This window comes from Chiloscyllium plagiosum, unplaced genomic scaffold (genome assembly GCF_037043375.1).
Source record: "Chiloscyllium plagiosum isolate Xiang-an unplaced genomic scaffold, Cpla_swu_hap1 HiC_scaffold_8, whole genome shotgun sequence".
Classification (NCBI taxonomy): Eukaryota; Metazoa; Chordata; class Chondrichthyes; order Orectolobiformes; family Hemiscylliidae; genus Chiloscyllium; species Chiloscyllium plagiosum.
In genome coordinates this window covers 103,011,611-103,035,622 of record NW_028270146.1, presented here as the reverse complement: position 1 = coordinate 103,035,622, position 24,012 = coordinate 103,011,611, and the positions used below count along the sequence as shown (strand labels likewise).

At 43.9% G+C, this 24,012-nt stretch overlaps 1 protein-coding gene across 1 annotated transcript; it reads left to right on the top strand.

The window, feature by feature from the left end:
* The first annotated feature begins 2,212 nt into the window (after positions 1–2,212).
* LOC122553886 (uncharacterized) lies at positions 2,213–23,308 on the top strand. The gene is made up of 4 exons (XM_087990180.1): positions 2,213–2,371; positions 6,178–6,273; positions 9,695–9,798; positions 21,940–23,308. The coding sequence occupies exon 4, from the start codon at positions 22,043–22,045 to the stop codon at positions 23,096–23,098; it is 1,056 nt and encodes a 351-aa protein (XP_087846306.1). The 5' UTR covers positions 2,213–2,371; positions 6,178–6,273; positions 9,695–9,798; positions 21,940–22,042; the 3' UTR covers positions 23,099–23,308.
* Positions 23,309–24,012: the final 704 nt, after the last annotated feature.

Here is a 24,012-nt window from a genome sequence, read left to right as displayed (position 1 = left end):
TCTATCCTTCCTATGGCATTTGCATCCTGGAATATTAAGCTGCCAGTCCTGTCCATCCCTGAGCCACATTTCTGTAATTGCTATGATATCCCAGTCCCAAATTCCTAACAATGCCTTATCTGCTTTCCCTCTAGGGCCTTTTGCGTTGAAGTAAATGCAGTTTATTTTATCAGTCCTTTGTTCCTGCCTGCCCTGACTGTTTGACTTGCCCCCTTTCCAAACTTGCCCCCTTTCCAAACTGAAGAAGGGCTTATGCCCGAAACGTCGATTCTCCTGTTCCCTGGATGCTGCCTGACCTGCTGTGCTTTTCCAGCAACACATTTCCAGCTCTGATCTCCAGCATCTACAGACCTCACTTTCTCCCCTTTCCAAACTGTACCAGTGTCAGGTTGATGTATTTCCTCACTATTTCCCTGGGTCCTAAACACCTCCCCCCCACCTACCCCCCACCCAAACTTACTAGTATAAATCCTCCCAAGCAGCTCTTGCAAATCTCCCTGCCAATTAGTCCCCTTCCAATTCAGGTGGATTCTGTCCTTCTTGTACAGGTCACTTCTACCCCAGAAGAGATTCCAGTGATCCAAAAATATGAAGCCTTCTCCTATACACCAGCTCCGCAGCCATGAATTCATTTGTTCTAGCCTCCTATTCCTACCCTCACTAGCTCATAGCACCGGGAGTAATCCAGATATTACTACCCTTGAGGACCTCCTGCCTAACTTTCTATATTCTCCCTTCAGAATCTTATCCTTTTCTCATCCTATGTCATGATTTCCAATGTGTACAATGACCTTCTGTTGGCCCATCTCCCCTTTGAGTACATTCTGCACACTCTCTCTTCCTAGCACCAGGGAAGCAACACACCATTCCATGAACCATTCTGATAAATCTTCTCTGCCCCCTCTCATGGACCGTCCCACCCTATACAAAGTGTGGTGATCTTTTGTTTGCACAGACCCAGATCACGTGTCATCTATTCTAATACTTCCTTCTCTGACCTGGTTTCAGATGCTGCATGTGATATGTCAGTGTCTAGGAGTTCGATGTTACAGAAAAATGCTCTGTGGCCCATCGAGTCTGTGCCCATCAAAAACAACCACCTAACTATTCTAATATCATTTTCCAGCACTTGGCCCATGGCTTTGTCTGCCTTGGCATTGTAAGTGTTCACCTAAATATGCCTTAACTATTATCAGGGTTTCTGCTTCTACCACCCTTACAGACAATGTGGTTCAGTGCAATTGTCACTGCAAGAGGACATCGCATCACACACAGGAATACAGAACATCTGGGTCTGTGCAAACAAGATATCACCACACATTGTAAAGGATGGGAGGGTCCCTGAAGTGGGACAGAATAGTTCATGGAATGGCAATTTTAGTTGCATGACATTGTTCATTCATTGATGGGTGTTGCTGATACACATCGAGAATATCTATCTATAATAAATGGATTGTCCTTCTCAACCTCTCCCTTCACCTGGTGCGTGGTAACCTTCAGGTTAAACCACCACCAATCATCACAGAACGGAGAACATTACAGAGCAGATGAAGATGTCAAGGGAGGATAGGAGGCCAGGACAGTGTGTCCAGGAGGATGGAATTTGTTGGAGGCGGGAGAAAGGGTCTTCGGGAGTAGGTGGGGTTCACGTTCAAAGAAGTAGGCATAGAGGCGGAGGCAGTGGAAAAAGTGTTCACATATGGACGTTTGCAAAATTCGATTGATATGTGGGCATAGTGGAATGAAGGTGAGTCCTTTGCTAAAACCAAGATGTTCACATTAGCTGATGGAAAACAGAACATGGTATACAAATTTAGGATTTTGTACATGATTGACAAGGAGGATATGATGAAGAAACTGTATGCAATGCATGGGAAACGAATACATACACTCAAAGCCTAATAATATTCAGGATTTAATCATACGTTTGATTCTGTCACATTTTTATATAATGATTGGTTGCAGATTTCTATCAGCAAACCTTCTTCAAATATTCTGGCAAATAAGTTTCGTAAAGACAATGTCAGTCTATGTTAGAAATCTGACAAATTATTCACTTTTCTTTGATTTCCTGCCTGTATACCCACTTTCAGTGAAACAGATGTACTGCAGGTCAAAAATCCAGCATTCGCAATATACCCTGTCAACAGGACGGAGAAGTGCGCAGGCGCAATGGTGAACGTCGAACGGAGCATGCGCTGACTGAGTAATGGCTGCAGATGGAGGTTATTTTTTCTGCTCCGTAAACGGTGAAAACGACGCAACTCGCAGAGTGCAGTGAATCCAGCAGGTGGACGGGGAGATTTCGCAAATGTCTTGTGCAAATCTCAAACCCGAAGAAAAACCCCTGGGCTCCCGTTTGCAGCAAACGGTACGATGACTCCAGTCTTCCACCCAGAGGAGGCCTCTGTGCCGTCTGTCATCTTTATTTGGGGCATTAGACTGTGGGTTGTGTGTGTGTATGGGTGCCATGTCTGTAAGGGGCAATGTTTGCAAAGACTGTGGGGAGGTTGCTGTCCATTGTTCAGAATGGTGATAGCGTGTCCATCAGGTTGTATTAGTCTTTCACAACCCATGTCTTATTGATGAGGCAGAGCGACAGACAAGGAAAGAAAAGCAAGCAAGTACTGTTATCCAGATGCCATTACTTCATAAGATAACCTGCCCTATGTGCTTTCCAAATAGAATCCCTGTAGTGTGGAAATAGGCCATTTGGCATAACAATTTAAAGGCAACTGTAGGGTAAACTGTTGGAAAAGGTTATAAGAGATAGGATTTATTACCATCTAGAAAATAATAATCTGATCAGGGATAGTCAGCATGGTTCTGTGAAGGGTAGGTCGTGCCTAACGAACCTTATTGAGTTTTTTGACAAAGTGACCAAACAGGTAGATGAGAGTAAACCGGTTGATGAGGTGTATATGGATTTCAGCAAGGCGTTCGATAAGGTTCCCCACAGTAGGCTATTATACAAAATGTAGAGGAATGGGATTGTGGGAGACATGGCAGTTTGGATCAGGTGGTAAAAACAATGACTGCAGATGCTGGAAACCAGATTTTGGATTGATGGTGCTGGAAGAGCACAGCAGTTCAGGCATTATCCGAGGAGCAGCTGCTCCTTGGATGGTGCCTGAACTGCTGAGCTCTTCCAGCACCACCAGTCCAAAGTTTGGATCAGTAATTGGCTTGCTGAAAGAAAACAGAGGGTTGTAGTTGATGGAACACGTTCATCTTGGTGTCCAGTTACTAGCGGTGTACCGCAAGGGTCAGTGTTGGGTCCACTGCTGTTCGTCATTTTTATAAATGACCTGGATGAGGACTTAGAAGGGTGGGTTCGTAAATTTGCGGATGACACTAAGGTCGGTGGAGTTGTGGATAGTGACAAAGGATGTAGTAGATTGCAGAGAGACATAGTTAGGATGCAGAGCAGGGCTGAGAGGTGGCAAATGGAGTTTAATGTGGACAAGTATGAGGTGATACGTTTTGGACGGAGTAATCGGAATGCAAAGTATTGGTCCAATGGTAAGATTCTTGGGAGTGCAGATGAGCAGAGAGATCTCGGTGTCCATGTACACAGAACCCTGAAAGGTGCCACCCAGATTGACAGGGTTGTTAAGAAGGCATACAGTGTTTATTAATAGAGGGATTGAGTTCCGGAACCAGGAGGTTATGCTGCAGCTGAACAAAGCTCTGGTACGGCCACACTTGGAGTACTGTGTACAGTTCTGGTCACCGCATTATAAGAAGGATTTGGAAGTATTGAAAAGGGTGCAGAGGAGTTTACTAGGATGTTGCCTGGTATGGAAGGAATGTCTTACGAGGAAAGGCTGAGGGCCTTGAGGCTGTTCTCATTAAAGAGAAGGAGGTTGAGAGGTGACTTACAAGATAATCAGAGGGTTAGATAGGGTGAACAGAGAGAGCCTTTATCCAAGTATGGGGAAGGCAAACACGAGGGGACACAACTTTAAAGTGAGGGGAGATAGGTATAAGACAGATGTCAGACGTAGTGTCTTTACTCAGAGAGTAGTAAGGATATGGAATGCTTTGCCTGCAACGGTAGTAGATTCGCCAAGTTTAAGTGCATTTAAGTCGTCATTGGACAGGCATATGGATGTATGTGGAATAGTATAGGTGAGATGGGCTTCAGATTAGTATGACAGGTTGGCGCAACATCGAGGGCCAAAGGGCCTGTACTGCGCTGTAATGTTCTATGTATATGAATATGAAGGGTTGAGAGGGATATGAGCCAAGTGCTGGCAAACGGGACTAGATTAATTTAGGATATCTGGTGGGTATGGACGAGTTGGACCAAAGGGTTTGCTTCTGTGCTGTACAGCTCTATGACTCGTGAAAATGTCCTTGCTGACTCTCTGAAGAGCATCCCACCCAGATGCACCCCCTACCTGATCCCTGTAGCTTTGCATTTCCCATGGCTAGCCCATCTAGCCTGCAAATCCCTGAACACTATGGTAATTCAGCAAAGCCAATCGATCTAACCTGCACATCCTTGGACAGTGGGAGAAACTCACAGAATGTGCAAACTCCACACGGAAAGTCACCTGAGGTTGGGGTCGAACCCTGGTCCCTGGCACTGTGAGGCAGCAGTGCCACCTAAAAATGTAGTCAGTCACATGAAAACCCAGGGCAGTTGCTGACGAGTCAGATAGATGTCACCAGTGAATCGAGGGACGCATTGAGGAGCAATGTGCGGTAGGGACTGTATGTGGTTGCCTGGACCAGGAGGGGGTTTGTGGATATTGTGAATTTCTGAGTAAAATGGGGTGGAATGGTGGCTCAGTGGTTAGCATTGCTGCTTCTCAGTATCTGGGAGCTGGGTTCAAGTTAACCTTCAGGCGACTGTACACTTGCTTCCGGTGTTTGTATAAGTTTCCTCAGATGCTCTAGTTTCCTCCCATGATCCAAAGGTATGCAGGTTATGTGGATTGGCCATGCTAAAATTTGTTGAAAGTATCCAGGGATATGCAAGCTAGGTGGATTTGTCATGGGAAATGCAGGGTTACAGGGATAGAGTGGAGGGTGTTGGTTTGGGTCAGATGCTGTTCATAGAATCGGTGTGGATTTGATGTGCCAAATGACCTGCTATACAGAAGATGCTGTAAAGACCTGATTTGGAGATGCCAAGTTAAAAATCTCACAACACCAGGTTATAGTCCAACAGGTTTAATTGAAAGCATTAGCTTTCTGAGTGCTACTCCACAACCACCTCCGAAAGCTAGTGCTTCCAATTGAACCTATTCGACTATAACCTGGTGTTGTGTGATTTTTAACTCACACAACAGTAACTGGCAGCCTTAATGGATACAGTAACAATCCTGATATTGTATTGTATTGTAGAACAAAACGACCTTGAAAGTGGAGTCTCAAATAGGATAGTGAAGAAGACATTTTGTTTGCTTACCTTTATTGGTCAGAGCATTGAGTATAGAAGGTGGGAGGTCATGTTGCAGCTGTACAGGACATTGGTGAGACCAGGTTTGGAATGTTGTGTGCAGTTCTGGTCTCCCTCTTACAGGAAGGATGGTGTGAAACTTGAAAGAATTCAGAAAAGATTGACAAGGATGTTGCCAGGATTGGAGGGTTTGAGCTACAGGGAGAGGTTGAGTAGGCTGTTTTCCTTGGAGCATCGGAGGCTGAGGGGCTCCGTTATAGAGGTTTATAAAATCATGAGGGGCATGAATAGGGTAAATAGACTAGGTCTTTTCCCTGGGCTGGGGGAGTCCACAACTGGCGGGCATAGGTTTAGGGTGAGAGGGGAAAGATTTAAAAGGGACCTAAGGCGCAACTTTATCATGCAAAGGGTGGTGTGTGCATGGAATGAGCTGCCAGAGGAAGTCATGGAGGCTGGTACAATTACAGCATTTAAAAGGCATCTGGATGGGTACATGAATAGGAAGGGTGTAGAGAGATATGGGCTAAGTGCTAGCAAACAGGACTAGATTTATTTAGGATATGTGATTGGCATGGACGAGTTGGATCAAAGTGTCTGTTTCCGTGCATATATCTCTGACTATCCTGGACTGACAGTGATAGAGTAAGGAAAGTTCTTTCACTGAGGCTTGGAAGGTCACACATATGCACAAAAAGGTCAAACAAAGGGAATAAATTATCTGAGTTCTACCTTTGACTGACTCTGTGTTTTCTAAACTTCTTTTCCAGAATACTTGCAGAGTATTCACACACAGGAATCTCCAACCAAAGATCACATAAGAATCGTTGGAATCATCAGACACTGGATATTCTTGACCATTGAGTGTAAGCGTTGCCTTCTCCGAGATTGTTCACTGTCTCCAGGGTTTCTGATATCTTTCCAGCTGTGGAGTCCTGGAGAGTTTCAAATTGAAAATACTGATATTGTTTAGTATTTTTGACCATTTATGAACAATTTTGAGCTTTTAGTACTCGATCTGTTACCTGTACAAAGTTCGGTGGCTCTTGAGCTGGTATGTCTCCTTTAATGTGGTTCTGAATCCATTGCTTAGATTCAGCTCTGCTCTCCTTCTGTCCAGGTTATTTTTGTCATCTGTGTCTGGATGAGGTTTCTACCTTATACCTTGGAGTCATTCAGCATGTAAACAGGCCCTTTGGTCAATGCTCACCAGATATCCTAATCTGAACTGGACTTTTTGCAGCATTTGACCAATGTCCCTCTAAACCTTTCCTGTTCATATAGCCATTCAATAGACAATAGATGCAGGAGTAGGCCATTCTGCCCTTCGAGCCTGCACCACCATTCAATGTGATCATGGCTGATCATCCTTAATCAGTATCCTGTTCCTGCCTTATCTCCATAACCCTTGATTCCACTATCTTTGAGAGCTCTATCCATCTCTTTCTTAAATGAATCCAGAGACTGGGCCTCCATTGCCCTCTGGGGCAGAGCATTCCACACAGCCACCACTCTCTGGGTGAAGATGTTTCTCCTCATATAAATGGTCTACCCCATATTTTTAAGCTGTGTCCTCTGGTTCAGCACTCACCCATCAGCGGAAACATGTTTCCTGCCTCCAGAGTGTCCAATCCTTTAATAATTGTATATGTCTCAATCAGATCCCCTCTCAGTCTTCTAAACTCAAGGATATACAAGCCCAGTCGCTCCAGTCTTTCAGCGTAAGGTAGCCCCGCCATTCCAGGAATTGACCTCGTGAACCTGCGCTGCACTCCCTCAATAGCCAGAATGCCTTTCCTCAAATTTGGAGACCAGAACTGCACACAGTACTCCAGGTGTGGTCTCACCAGGGCCCTATACAGCTGCAGAAGAACCTTTTTGCTTCTATACTCAATCCCTCTTGTTATGAAGGCCAGCCTGCTATTAGCCTTCTTCACTACCTGCTGTACCTGCATGCTTACCTTCATTGACTGGTGTACAAGAACACCCAGATCTCTTTGTACTGCCCCTTTACCTAAATTGATTCCATTTAGGTAGTAATCTGCCTTCCTGTTCTTGCCACCAAAGTGGATAACCATACACTCCACATTAAACTGCATCTGCCATGCATCTGACCACTCACCTAACCTGTTCAGGTCACCCTGTAATCTCCTAACATCTTCCTCACATTTCACCCTGCCACCCAGCTTAGTATCATCAGCAAATTTGCTAATGTTATTACTAATACCATCTTCTATATCATTAACATATATTGTAAAAAGCTTCGGTCCCAGCACTGATCCCTGCGGTACCCCACTGGTCACTGCCTGCCATTCCGAAATGGAGCCGTTTATTACTGCTCTTTGTTTCCTGTCAGCCAATCCAAGTTAGTACTTTGCTCCCAATACCGTGTGCCCTAACTTTGCTCACTAACCTCCTATGCGGGACTTTATCAAAAGCTTTCTGAAAGTCCAGGTACACTACATCTACTGGATCTCCCTCGTCCATCTTCAGAGTTACATCCTCAAAAAATTCCAGAAGATTAGTCAAGCATGATTTCCCCTTCATAAATCCATGCTGACTCTGACCTATCCTGTTACTACTATCCAGATGTGTCGTAATTTCATCCTTTATAATAGACTCCAGCATCTTTCCCACCACTGAGGTCAGACTAACTGGTCTATAATTTCCTGCTTTCTCTCTCCCACCTTTCTTAAAAAGTGGTACAACATTAGCCACCCTCCAATCTGCAGGAACTGATCCCAAATCTATTGAACTCTGGAAAATAATCACCAACGCATCCACGATTTCTCGAGCCACCTCCTTCAGTACCCTGGGATGTAGGCCATCAGGCCCCGGGGACTTATCAACCTTCAGACCTAACAGTCTCTCCAACACCAATTCCCTTAAGTTCAGGTCCTTCAGCCACAGTTACCTCAGGGAGATTGCTTGTGTCTTCCCCAGTGAACACAGATCTGAAGTACCAATTCAATTTTTCTGCTATTTCTTTGTTTCCTGTAATATATTCCCCTGTTTCTGTCTTCAAGGGCCCAATTTTAGTCTTAACCATTTTTTTGCCTTTCACATACCTAAAAAGGCCAGCTCCTCCCTCATAGCTCCATAGTTCCCTTTATTCAACAGAAGTATTATCACTTCCGATTGTACCCTCTCCCTCTCAAATTGCAGATTGAAGCTTATTGTATTATGGTTACTACTTCCCAATGGCTCCTTCACTTCGAGGTCCCTGATCAATTCTGTTTCGTTGCACAATACCAGATCCAGAATTGCCTTCTCCCTGGTAGGCTCCAGCACCAGCTGTTCTAAGAATCCAACTCAGAGGCACTCCACAAAGTCTCTTTCTTGAGGTTCAATACCATCCTGATTCTCCCAGTCTACCTGCATGTTGAAATCCCCCATAACAACTGTAGTAACATCTTTTTCGACAGGCCAATTTCAGATCCTGATTCAACTTACATCTGACATCCAGACTACTGTTTGGGGGCCTGTAGATAACTTCCAAGAGGGTCTTTTTACCCTTAGAATTTCTCAGCTCTATCCACTCTACATCCCCTGATTCTAGGTCCCCCCACGCAAAGGACTTACCAACATGGCCACCCCACCCCCTCTGCCCGTCGGTCTGTCCTTACGATAGCACGTGTAGCCTTGAATATTAATTTCCCAGGCCTTGTTCACTTGAGGCCACGTCTCAGTTATCCCCACAATATCGTATCTGCCAATTTCCAAAATTCAGATGCTTTTTAAATGTTATAATTGTACCTGCCTCCACGACTTCATCTGGCTATTTGTTCCATACATGCACCATCCTCTGCATGAAAAAGGTGTGCCTCAGAATTCTTTTCAGTCTTTCCCCTCTCACATTAAACCTCGGCCCTCTAATTTTGGGCACACCACCTGGCAAAAAGACCTTGGCTTTTCACTCTATCCATTCCCCTTATGATTTTCCAAACGTCGATAAGATCACCTCTCAGCCTCTGACACTCGAGGTAAAATATCCCCAGCCTATTCAGCCTCTCCCTATAGCTCAAACCGTCCAGTCCTGGCAGCATCTTTGTATGTCTTTTCTGCACCCTCTCAAGATTAACTTCAGGTCATCCCCTGACCATCTGCTGTCGATTTAGAAACTTTACTTGCCCAGAGTATCTTTCTCAGTCAAGTTTTTGTTCCTGTAGTGCAGTCCTTTTCTGTTCTGCTTCTGAGCTTTCATTAACCTTAAATTTTACACAATGTTTGTTCTCTGTAATTTATTCAGCATAATCTGAAACATTAATTGTGTGTCTCCCTCTACAGTTATCAGTAAATATTATCAATCCTGCTACCTGCGAAGATGATGATGTGTGAATTTGCAGAACCGCTGCAATCCGTGTGGTGAAGGTGCTTCTTAATGCTGTTTGGTAAGGAGTTATCAAATGATAGTGAAGAACCAGGCTATTTGTCCAAATTTATAACAATTTGTATTTTGTCACATTTTAAAAGTCATACAATGATCTGAGGTTTTGCACAGGATAGTCGTAAAACAATATTTGCCATCAGGCCACCTGTGGAGATATTAGGACAGGTGGCCAAAAACTGGGCCAAAGTGATGGGTTTTTAGGAGCAACTTGAAGAAGGAAAGTGAGGTTGAAAATCAGGGAGGTTTGGAGAGGTTTATTGTCTTGGAAGGTGAAAGCATGGTGATAGTGATGGAATGCTTAGGTGGTTGAAATTTTAGGATATATGGTATTTCAGAGGGTTGTGAGGCTAGAGGAGGTTACCAAGAGAGGGACATGCTCTGGCATAATTTCTAAATAGGAATTTCAATATTTTAGTGCTTTGTCATCCAGGAAATATGTAGGTCAGTGAGCACAGGGTGAATGGGAATGGATGTGAAGGAGCACTCAGGCAGCATAGTTTTGGGTGACTTCAAGGTTACAGAGAGGTTGAATGTGGGAGGCCAGTTGGGAGTGTGGAAGGATATTTAAACCTAGAGGTAACATCAGAATGGATGAGCGTTTCGACAGAGATGCACTGAGATTAGGGTTAGACCGGGTGATGTTACTGAGCTGGAAATGCGAGACTGTCTTAATGATGATGAGGATGTGTGGTTGGAAACACATCTTGGGTGAAATATTTCCCGATTATTGTGAACAGTCTGGTTCAGCCTCAAACAGTTATTGGGGAGAGGGATGGAGTTAGTACTAAGGGAGTTCAGTTTATAACTAGGAGTGAAAACAATGGCTTCAGTCATCCCATAATGTAATTGGAGGAAATTTCGGCACACCCAATGCTGGATGTCAGACAAATCAGGACAGTGTGTGGCTGGGAGGTGATCATTGTCCGTTCAGATGGTGGAGCTTCATAATTTGGGAGAGAGAAGTTTGGGGGATCCCATCAACATTCTGGGTGAGTTGTAAATATTTAAAATCCTTTTCCATTCTGACTCTTCCATCTCTCACTTTGTCCTGCCACAGAAACCAGAGTCTTGTAAAGGCCCAGACCAGCTGGCAAGATCCCCTCCCTGAAGGATGTTAGTGAATGAGTTTGGTTTCACAGAGATATACAGCATAGAAAAAGGCCCTTTAGCCTACCATGTGTATGCTGACCAACAAACACCTGACTTTCTTTGTTTTTTATACTAATCCCATTTTCTTGCACTTGGTCCATTATACTCTGGCATTTTAAGATTAGATTGGATTACTTACAGTGTGGAAACAGGCTCTTCGGCCCAACAAGTCCACACAGCCCCGCCGAAGTGCAACTCACCCATACCCCTACATTTACCCCTTACCTAACACTACGGGCAATTTAGCATGGCCAATTCACCTGACCTGCACATCTTTGGACTGTGGGAGGAAACCGGAGCACCCAGAGGAAACCCACGCAGACACGGGGAGAACGTGCAAACTCCACACAGTCAGTCGCCTGAGGCGGGAATTGGACCCGGGTCTCTGGCGCTGTGAGGCAGCAGTGCTAACCACTGTGCCACCATGCCGCCCATTCAGATGCTTCTTAAACATTGTGAGATTACCTGTTTCCACCACTCTGTCAGGTAGCATGTTGCATATATCTACCACCCTCTGGGTAAAGTTGTTTTTCTCCAGTCTGCTTGAAACTACTTGCACCTTTCCACCTTGCCCACTGGTCTTAGACCTGTCTTCCAACGAGAAGACATTTGCAGAATGTACTCTGTCTATGCCTGTCATAATTTTGTAGACCTCAGAATTTCATTGTACTTGGGTACATGTGACAACAAATCCAATCCAATCAATCAATCATTCAGTCAGTCAATCAATCATTAACATACGTGCAAACAGCAAGTATCCCAGCATCAGTCCCCATGGTAAATTACTGGCTTTCAATTTCAAAAAAAACCCTCCACCCTCTTTGCCTACTATTTGTAAGCCAGTTTTGGATCCAATTTGCCAACTTGTCTTGGATCCAATAGGGTTCTACCTTTATAGGACCACACTTCCATATGGAACCTTGTCAAAGGCATTTCTGAAGTCCATGTAAACCACATCAACTGCACAACCCTATTTAAAATATTTAGTCACTTTTTCAAGAATCTCAATTTAGTTAGTCAAACAAGATCTCCTTCTAACAAATCCATGCTGATTATCTCTGATTAATCTTTTCCTGCCCAAATATTGATTAATCTTGTCCCTCAATTTTTTCCAATAATTTCCCTACCACTGACATTAGACTATCTGCTTTATAATTATGTGGCATATCCCTATTTCCCTTGAACATTTTAGCTGTCATCCAGCCATTTGGCACTTCACTTGTAGCCACCAAAGTATTAAATTTACCTGCCAGAGCCCTGGCAGTCTCCTCCTTGCCTCCTATTGCAGCCTGGGATACATCCCATCAGACCCTGGGGGTTTACGAACCCTTTTATCTGCGAAGACATTAAATACCACGTCCTTTATTAAGCTTGATGTGGAGTTGCCAGTGTTGCACTGGGTGGACAAGGTCAGAAGTCACATGACACTGGGTTGTAGCCTAACAGGTTTATTTGAAATCACACGCTTTCAGAGCACTGCTCCTTCATCACTTCATCTGATGAAGGAACAGCGCTGTGAAAGCTTGTGATTTCACTTAAACTTGTTAGACTGTAGCTTGGTGTTATATATAAATTTTAACATGTTCCAGAACCTCAGCATATCAATTGAAATCTCTAGCTGCAATGTCCCTCTCCTCTGTGGATGCAGATGAACAATATTCATTTAAAATGTCCACTGGCTCCACATGCTGGTTGCCCCTTGAGTCTCTAATAGGTCCCATTCTTTCCTTGGTAATCCTTTCACTCTTTGTATTCATATAAAAAGCTTTGGGGTTTTCCTTGATCCCATCTGCCCAAGATATTTCATATCCTGTCTTTTGAAACAAAATCAGACACTCATTTGAAGGCCCACCACTGTAATGGTGTTCACTTGTTGGTGTCTCCGCAGTTTAGATGAATGAGTTCCTACCCATACTCTGAGCAGGTGAATGGCTTCTCCCCAATGTGAAAGGATTCACTCACTCAGAAGTGATTGGATTTTGCTGCTAGTCACATCCAACAATGAAGCACGTTCATCAGGTTCTGTTTCTGCAGACCTTAGAAAACTGGTTTAGATTTTGTGTTGTTAGATGAAGCTGTTTTATTACTTGTCCAACAGAGTGCCCTGTAAGGTTGTTTCAGAGGGTAGTAAGGAATCACTGCATTACTGTGGGTATGGAGTCATACGTAGGCCAGATCAGGTAAGGATGACAGATTTCCCTCCCTTAAGGACATTGCTGAACCAGATCAGTTGTTCCAACAATCGATCGTGGTTTTGTAGCATGACTACGGAGACTAGCTTTCAATTCCAGACTTTATGAATCGAATTTAAATTGCACCAGCTATTGTTGGGGATTGATCCTGTATCCCCTGAAAATTAACACAGGATCACTGGACCAGCAACACCCCTACTACACTGCTTTGGGAGGCTGTATCCCCTGAACAGTAACACCTGGATCACTAGTCCAGTGACATTCCTACCACGCTACAACCTCATTCTCAGGGTAGGTCCGATCAAGGACAGTAGTGGGAGACTGTGTATTGAGTCGGAAGAGATAGGAGCGGTCTTGACTGAGTACTTTTCTTCAATATTTACAAACGAGAGGGACGGTATTGTTGAAGAGGAGAGTGTGAAACGGACTGGTAAGCTAGAAGAGATACTTATTAGGAAGGAAGATGTGTTGGGCATTTTAAACAACTTGAGGATAGACAAGTCCCCCGGGCCTGACAGGATATATCCTAGGATGATGTGGGAAGCAAGAGAGGAAATTGCAGAGCCATTGGCAATGATCTTTTCGTCTTCACTGTCAATGGGGATGGTACCAGGGGACTGGAGAGTGGCGAATGTTGTGCCCCTGTTCAAAAAAGAGAATAGGGATAACCCCGGGAATTACAGGCCAGTTAGTCTTACTTCGGTGGGAGGCAAAGTAATGGAAAGGGTGCTGAGGGATAGGATTTATGAGTATCTGGAAAGCCACTGCTTGATTTGTGAAGGGTAGGTCTTGCCTTACAAGTCTTATTGAATTCTTTGAGGAGGTGACCAAGCATGTGGATGAGGATAGAGCAGTGGGCTTTAGTGTACATGGATTTTAGTAAGGCATTTGATAAGGTTCCCCATGGTAGGCTTATGCAGAAAGTCAGGAGGCATGGGATAGAGGGAAATTTGGCCAGTTGGATAGAAAACTGGCTAACCGGTCGAAGCCAGAGAGTGGTGGTAGATGGTAAATATTCAGCCTGGAGCCCAGTTACAGGGATCAGTTCTGGGTCTTCTGCTGTTTGTAATTTTTATTAATGACTTGGAAGAGGGAGTCGAAGGGTGGGTCAGTAAATTTGCAGATGATACGAAGATTGGTGGAGTTGTGGATAGTGAGGAGGGCTCTTGTCGGCTGCAAAAAGACTTAGATATGATGCAGAGCTGGGCTGAGGAGTGGCAGATGGAGTTCAACCCTGTCAAGTGTGAGGTTGTCCATTTTGGAAAGACAAATAAGAATGCGGAATACAGGGTTAACGGTAGGGTTCTTAGTAAGGTGGAGGAGCAGAGGGATCTTGGGGTCTATGTTCATAGATCTTTGAAAGTTGCCACTCAGGTGGATAGAGCTTGTAAGAAGGCCTATGGTGTATTAGCGTTCATTAGCAGAGGGATTGAATTCAAGAGTCGTGAAGTGATGTTGCAGCTGTACAGGACCTTGGTTAGGCCACATTTGGAGTACTGTGTGCAGTTCTGGTCGCCTCACTTTAGGAAAGATGTGGAAGCTTTGGAGAGGGTGCAGAGAAGATTTACCAGGATGTTGCCTGGAATAGAGAATAGGTCGTACAAGGATTGGTTGAGAGTGCTAGGCCTTTTCTCATTGGAACGGCGAAGGATGAGGGGTGACTTGATAGAGGTTTATAAGATGATCAGAGGAATAGATAGAGTAGACAGTCAGAAACGTTTTCCCCAGGTACAACAGAATGTTACAAGGGGACATAAATTTAAGGTGAAGGGTGGAAGTTTTAGGGGGGATGTCAGGGGTAGGTTCTTTACCCAGAGAGTGGTGGGGGCATGGAATGCGCTGCCTGTGGGAGTGGTAGAGTCAGAATCATTGGCGACCTTTAAGCGGCAATTGGATAGGTACATGGATAGGTGCTTAAGCTAGGACAAATGTTCGGCACAACATCGTGGGCCGAAGGGCCTGTTCTATGCTATATTGTTCTATGTTCTATGTTCAACTCCAGCTCAGTTGTAAATGTTAGTATTCTGTATAAAATTCAAATCAATCAGTGTTGTGTAAACCTGTGCACTGAATATTTCTAAAGCTCTGACATATTAGGTTCTTTTGAGCGACACTCCCTTCATCTGTATTTTGCATCCTCATCTCCAACAAATGTGAGGAGCCCATGGTGATTCTATGGCTGAGGCGATCCAACAAGCTGTCTCCCTTTTACTAGCCACCAGATTAAACTGTCACTAAACTTTTGCCACATCAGAGATGTGACTTTATACTTTTCTCCATACAGCCTCCATAGTCACCAGCAAGTTAATACTGGAGAGAGAGTGTAATACTTCACCTTTGGCATGTTTATTGTAAAATTCACACTCACTCAGTGTGGTTCCACTCCTTCCATCAACTCTCACTGGGAGGAGGTTCAGGTGATTGTTGAACCTGCAGGAGCATCAGTGAGCTCACACCTGGGAGAGGTCATTCTGTGTGTGGGAATGGATTCATCAGGATTTGGAGATGCCAATGTTGGACTGGGGTGTACAAAGTTAAAAATCACACAACACCAGGTTATAGTCCAACAGGTTTAATTGGAAGCACTAGCTTTTGGAGAGACGCTCCTTCATCAGGTGATTATCACTTGGTGTTGTGTGATTTTTAACTTCATTCATCAGATGTGGTTGCACACTGCTGAATTTACACTTAATGACCCCAGCACACTCACACTGAGGAGAACCCATTCACTTGCTCTCAATGAGGAAGGAAATTCAAGTCACTCATTCCTATCTCAGCAGACAGCAACATGTTCATCCTGACAAAAACCTGTTTCAAAGGCCTTTCAAAGGGACAACAAGGTGGCTCAGTGGTTAGCACTGCTGCCTCACAGTGCCCGGGGCGCAGCCTCGGGTGACTGTCTGTGTGGAGTTTGCACCTTCTCGCCTTATCTGCGTGAGTTTCCTCCAGGTGCTCTAGTTTCCTCCCACAATCTAAAAATGTGTAGGTTAGGTGAATTGGCCATGCTAAATTGCCCCATAGTGTTCAGGGATGTGTAGGTTAGGTGCATTAGTCAGGGGTAAATGTAGAGTAGGTCTGGGTGGGTTATTCTTTGGAGCGTCAGTGTGGACTTGTTGGGCGATTCTATGAAGATGTGAGCGGAGATTTTAAAAACAAAATGGATCTGCTGAAACACAAACCCGATCACACTGGTGACAAACTCAAAACTGTTCTCTGTGGATTCACTTGGTCATCTTACCTACAACGCAGCACCATATTTATTCTGGCAGTTGCTGGTTGTTTCTGCTGGTATTAATAATTGCTGTAACTGGGCTGGAGTTTAGTATTCTGGATAAATATCAAATTAATCAGCTTTGGATGAAGGACACTATTGTTGTTTTCTGTCTTTTCCACCTGAATGTTGATGATTCTTTCTTAAAATTATTCACAGGAAGTGAGCATAATTGGTCAGGCCAGCGTTCATTGCTCATCCCTATTTGCCCACAGGCCAGTGGAGAGTCAACCACGTTGCCTGTCTGAAGTCACATGTAGGCCAGACTAGGTAAGGATGGCAGTTTCTTTTAGAAAAGGATATTAGTGAAATCAATGGGCTTTTCCTAGTAATCGACAGTGGTTTCGTAGTCATCATTAGACTTTTAGTTCCAGATTTTTATTGAATTCAAATTCCATTGTCTGCCGTGGTGAGATTGGAGCCTGTTTCTCCAGAAAATCACATATGAGGAACGTTTGAGGGCTTTGGGACTAAACATGATGGAGTTTAGAAGGATGTGGGGGGGGGGGGGAATCTAATTAAAACTGAGGGATTACTTGAACAGCCAGGACAATGTGGACATTGGGAAGATGTTTCCAGTGGTAGGTGAGATGAGGACCTGAGGGCACATCCTTAGAGTAAAGGGAAGAAGCTTTAGAATGGAGATAAGGAGAAACTTCTTGATCAGAGCGTGGTGAATCTGTGGAATTCATTGCCACAGAATGTGGAGGCCAGGTTATTGAGTATATTTAAAGCAGATAGATAAGTTTAGATTAGATTACCTACAGTGTGGAAACAGGCCCTACGGCCCAACAAGTCCACACCGACCCGCCGAAGCGCAACCCACCCATACCCCTTACCCCTTCACCTAACACTACAGGCAATTTAGTATGGCCAATTCACCTGACCTGCACATCTTTGGACTGTGGGAGGAAACCGGAGCACCCAGAGGAAACCCACGCAGACACGGGGAGAATGTGCAAACTCCACACAGTCAGTCGCCTGAGGTGGGAATTGAACCCGGGTCTCTGGCGCTGTGAGGCAGCAGTGCTAACCACTGTGCCACCCAGTTCTTGATTGCAATGGGGAGAAAGTGGGAAAATGGAGTTGGAAACCTATCAGCCATGACTGAATGGCAGAGCAGACCTGATGGCCTAAATGGCCCAGTGTAGTGTTAATACCACTAGGCCATCGCCTCCCCTAAATATGATCACAGCCTGACTGGAGCTCAGCAAGGACAATCTGGAGGCAGGACATCAAATAGAATGTCAGTTTGGACACAGTCTTTCAGGGGAATGTTGAGAAGGGTAACAGGATCTTTCCCATCTCTCTTCACCAACAGTAAAGTTCCTCTTTAGGTTCATCCTGAGGTGGGGAAGGAATGTATCCCAACCGCTCTCCTCCATGGTTCACAGCTCCTCGACCTGGAACGCAGGCTGCTTTACAACTGAGTTTAGAGTCATCGAGAACAACAGGAAATGCTGCAAATGAGCTGTCAGATCAGATCGGGGTCAAACAGGAATCTGTTCCTGACTGAAAGTGAAATGGGAGGTATAAGTTTCTGATCTGACATTGATACTACTCATCATTCTGTGAAGGTGTAATATGTCTTTCTGACAGTCCTGAGCCTTACTGTTTTAACGCAGGTGTTAATTCTTCTAAATTTAAACCAATTGTTTAAACTCTAATAAAATAGCAGATGGAGGATTATACAGGAACTTAGTCACTAGTGGTAAATCTATATAACAGATATTTGATCTCCAGACAAAGAAGAACATTTGTCATGTTTCCCAGAATCCCTTGTTTATATGATGTGTGTGTGTGTCTGTCTATTAAATGCCAGAATAAGTTAAGATCCACAACCTGAACTATCCACAAGGGAAGTGATCTTAACAGTGAAGCTGAGATCAGTCCTGATGTAAACTCCACCACTGACTCCACTGAAGGTTTCAGGCTCAGGGAGTGGATTGTGAGGAAGCTGGCTTTAGTATCCTGACTCATTTCTGGTGAGGAGCCAGAGGAATCCTTACTTAAGAACCGTGTGTGGGGTTTTATCTGTCAGTGCCATTCCACAGCTGAAAAGGGGAAACGTTTCTTCCTGTTCACCCTCTTTGTGCCCCTCATAATTTTCTCCATCACAATCATCTAATTCCTCAATTTCCTGTATTCCAAGGAAAAAGTGAGGGCTGCAGATGCTGGAGACCATGACTTCGGGTGACCGAATCGACACGGACATTTACTATAAACCGACCAACTCCCACAGCTACCTAGACCACACCTCCTCCCACCCTGCCCCCTGTAAAAACGCCATCCCATATTCCCAATTATTCCAAGGAAATCAACAACAACCTGTCCAAATTCTCTTCATAATTAAACCTCTCCAGCCCAGGCAACATGCTGAGAAATGTCCTCTGCAGTCTCTCTAGTGCAATCATATCCCTTCTCTAATGTGCACTACAGGACTGCACACAAACTCTCATTGCAGCCTGAACAATTTTTCCTACAATTCCAGCATAACCTCCCTGTTTTAAAATCTATGCCTCAGCTAATAAAGGCAAGTATCCAGTATGCCTTTTGAACCACTTTGATTTACTTGCTACCCAGTGGATATGTACAGCAAGGTGCTTGGTAATTCACACAGTCTTACTGCTCATCCTTGCTTTGCTGCTTCTGCCTGAGAGCATCACGTCATATTTATCAGAATTTTTGAATACTAATTGTCACTGATCAGCCCATCTGACCAGCCGATTTATACCCCTAAATAATTTAAGGCTACGCTCCTCATTATTTTCCACTCCCCAATTTCTTCATCATGTATCAACCCTGTTATATTCAATTTTAAATTGTTCCTTTATGCCTTCCATAGCAAGAGCTTCAATACTGATCCCTGCAGAACTTTAATGTGCACAGGCATTAAGTTACAAATACACCCCTCGATCGTCACCCTCCACATCCTGCCATGCTGGCATTCTGGATTTAATCTACCAAATTTCCTTGCATCCCATGGACTCTTTCCTTCACTATCAGTGTCTCATGCAGGATCTAATGAAAAGCTTTGCTGAGGTTCAAGTAGACTACATCAAATGCATTTCTGTTGTCTACATACCAAATTATCTCTTCGAAAAATTGAATCAATTTGATTAGACATGACTCCCCTTTGACAAAACCGTGCTGTCTGTTCATGATAAATCCCTGCTCTTCCAAGTACACCTCTTTACCCCCAAAATACATGAATCTTAGAATCATAAAGTCAGACCCTTCAGTCCACCTCGACCAGGTATCCCAAACTGAACTAGTCTCATGTTATGGACCAGACCAAATGCCCTAAAAATATCTGAAGAAGATAGTTTAGTCGCTAGCTTTTTTTCATTTAATGGATAAGTGTAAGGCGTTGTGTTCTGGAAGCAATTCAATCGATCAAACTACCAGGCTTGAAACAAAACACACTTTATTCATATGCTGTAATTAAAATAAAAGAATTGGCTTAACTGTAACTCTGTCAAAATGCTTAACATCATAATATATTATGTTTACTACTACTAATCAACTGTTCCAGTATAGCAACGTCCCAAAAATACACCCTTGGCAAAGGTAAATTCAGTAAAATACATGATCTCGCATGCAATTCTAGCAGTTGGAAGATAACCCAAGCTTTTTGCTGTAACAGAGGGAGGAATAAGAGCTTCCACATCCAACTTCAAGACCGCAGCAACTGCTACTGAAAGTTAAAACTAAAACAAAATCCTGCTTTGTGGGAACTTGATCCTAACCATTCAAGCAGCTTTTATTGTTTCAAATTAAAACAAAAAAGGCCTCACAAGCTGTTTATTAGCTTTGGAGCAGACCGCTATTCACCTCTGTTGCAACCTTTCTTAAAAAAAGACAATACCCTTCTTAAAGCCACAATATTGTCACACCCATTTGCCTGCCTTTGGCCCATATCCCTCTAAACCCTTCCTATGCATTCCCCCATTTAAGTGCCTTTTAAATGTTAAAATTGTACCAGCCTCTACCACTTCTTTGACAGCTCATTTCCATACACACACCACTCTGTGTATGAAAACTTTGTCTCTTAAATCTCTTTATAATCTTTCCTCTCGCACCTTAATCTACATCCTCCATTTTGGAAGTCTCCTAACCTGGGAAAAAGATCTTAGCTATTCACCCTATCCATGCCTCTCATGATTTTATAAACTTTTATATGGTCATCCCTCAATCAAATAGTTCTCCTTCTCCATTTAGAGTCATAGAGATGTACAGCATGGAAACAGACCCTTTGGTCCAACCCATCCAAGCCGATCAGATAGCCCAACCCAATCTAATCTCACCTGCCAGCACCCGGCCCATATCCCTTCAAACCCTTCCTATTCATATACCCATCCAAATGCTGCTTAAATATTATAATTGTACCAGCCTGCACCACTTCCTCTGTCAGCTCTTTCCATACCCGTACCACCCTCTGTGTGAAACGGTTGCCCCTTAGGTCTATTTTATATCTTTCTCCTCTCACCCTAAACCTATGCCCTCTAGTTCTGGACTCCCTGACCCCAGGGAAAAGACTTTGCCTACTTACCCTATCCATGCCCCTCATAATTTTGTAAACCTCTATAAAGTCACCCCTCAGCCTCTGACGCTCCAGGGAAAACAGCCCCAGCCTGTTCAGCCTCTCCCTGTAGCTCAAATCCTCCAACCCTGGCAACACCCTTGTAAATCTTTTCTGAACCCTTTCAAGTTTCACAACATCTTTCCGATAGGAAGGAGACCAGAATTGCACACGATATTCCAACAGTGGCCTAACCAATGTCCTGTACAGCTGCAACATGACCTCTCAACTCCTGTACTCAATACACTGACCAATAAAGGAAAGCATAGCAAACGCCGCCTTCACTATCCTATCTACCTGCGACTCCACTTTCAAGGGATTTCAGGGGCCGATCTGTAAATCCTCTCCTTACACCTTGGAAATGTGAGTTTACAAGATGGTTATGTGGGAGCACAACTTAAAAGTTCAGAACACTTTTCCTCTGGTCCCCAAAATTTGTAAATCTATAATCCAAACTCCCCCTCATGCCTCAGTTGAAATGTACCAAAACACCAGTTTCAGCAAGTGTTTTAGATCTCTGTGAGGGTGGGCTGATTGGGCTACAAACCAATAGGATGAGGGGGGATAGGACTGACTGATGCAGCGTGTGCAATTGATGCTTCAGCTAAAGGGTGAGGATGAGGGCAGGGCCTGGTTAGACATATGCAAGTGCTGTGACTTCATGACAGACATTGGATGAAAGAGGAATAGAAGGTAAAATTGGTGAACAGCGGAGGTCGAGAGAAAATTAGAGGTGATGTAGGGGAGAGTAGGTTCCCTTCCTTGAAAGACGTCACCAAACCAGTTCGATTGTTAATAACAATTCAGCAAATTTCATGGTTATGTTTCCTAAGTGTCAGCCCTGTAAAATTACCAGATTCATTCAGCCCAATTTCAACAACTGTTTTGTTTGTGTTTTTTTTTGTGAGCTTTCTCACTTTTGTTTTCTGTCTTACATCAATGTTACAGGATATCGATTGGACAGTGACTGTTTAGTGTCTGGAAATTGAAATCACAGATTCTGATGGATCGAATTGAATTTATTGCAACTTGAATATAATCAGATTTGAACATGGAAGTAAAAAGCATTAACAGCACTAAGAAACTGAACACATGTTCTATGTGTGGACAAAGCTTCAGTCAATCATCTTTACTGTGGAGTCACAAGTGTGGTCACACTGCGAAGATACTGTGGAACTGTGAGGAATGTGGGAAAGGATTCAATTACCCATCCCAACTGGAAAAGCATCAGCGCAGTCACAATGGGGAGAAGCCATGGAAATGTACAGATTGTGGCAAGGGCTTCAATTACCCGTCTGAGTTGGAAATTCATCGGCGCACCCACACTGGAGAGAAGCTGTTCACCTGCTCTCAATGTGGGAAGGCATTAGCTCATTTACAGAGTCTGCTGGTACACCAACGAGTTCACACTGGGGAGAGACCATTCAACTGCTCTGGGTGTGGTAAGGGATTCACTACGTCATCCAGCTTGCTAATACACCAGCGTGTTCACACTGGAGAGAGACCTTTTAAATGCTCAGACTGTGGGAAGAGCTACCAAAGTTCTGGGGAACTGATGTCCCATCAACGTGTTCACACTGATGAGAGACCATTCAGATGCACTCACTGTGGGACTGGATTCAAGCGATCATCTCAACTCACTGTGCACCACCGAGTTCACACTGGAGAGAGACCGTTCACCTGCTCAGAGTGCGGGAAGGGATTCACTCAAACGTCCGACCTGCTGAAACATCAGCGAGTTCATACTGATATGAGACCTTTTAAATGCTCTGACTGTGAGAAGTGCTTTAAAAGACTGGGAGATCTGAAGTCTCACCGGCGTGTTCACACCGATGAGAGACCATTCTGGTGTTCTTACTGTGAGACTGGGTTCAGGCGATCATTTGATCTCACTGTACACCAGAGAGTTCACACTGGCGAGAGACCATTCACCTGTTCTGAGTGTGGGAAAGGATTCACTCAGTCATCCAACCTCACTGCACATCAGCGAGTTCACACTGGAGAGAGACCGTTCATCTGCTTGGAGTGTGGGAAGGGGTTCACTCAGTCCTCCAATCTTACAGTACATCAGCGTAGTCACAGCGGGGAGAGACCATTCCCCTCCTAGAAGTCAGTGTAAAAGTATTGATTAAATTTATCATAATTGCTTGAGAGACCATTGAGTTCACAAGTAATGACACTGAATGTTGGTGTTAATCACATCCAGGACTGAACCATGTTCATTAGAGTTTATTTCTGCTGGATGTTAAATTACTTGAGCCGAGTTGTTGGGGTGACTATTCCAGATAAAACTCAAATAAATCAGCTTTGTTTTAAACACATTGCATTCAGCATTTTTAATATTTCTAACACAGTTTAGTTTATTTTGAAAGGCTCACTCTGTCACCCTTGACTCCTTCATCCTCACCTCCAACAATAAGTGTGTGCAGTTCATGGAGCTTCTTTGCCACTAAGATTGAGACAGTCTGATCAGCTGCTTTACTCTCTGCCACTAGCCCACTGAGCCAGATTGTCTTAAGATCCCCTTTGCCAGAGCCCTGAATCCATATTTTTCTTCCATTACTCCCCCATCTCTTCTCATGACCATTTCAGGTTCATTTTGGAGATGAGCCACATCTCCTGATCCATCAACTCAATTTGCACTAAACTCTTGACAACCTAATTATCCCATCTTTGATGTTATCATTATCTCTCCTCTCTTTTGGGTTGTCCAACTTTTTTTTTCAAATCTGTCATCATTATCTTTCCGCTGTCTGAGCAAAACACTGTCCAATCTCCAAACTCCCTTTCCTTGCTAGGTGTCTTGGAATACTTCATCATCTCTCCTTTATCAGAGGTTAATGTTTATAACACTGAAATCAGGTTTCTGCCACTAGCATAGTATTGAAAAACCTTGCTAAAGCCACAAATAGCATTATACATATCTGACTTTTAAAAAAACTATCCCTTCTCAGCATTCTTGACCAGTCTGCAGCCTTTGTCAATGTTGACCACACCATGTGATTCCAAAGCTTCTTCACT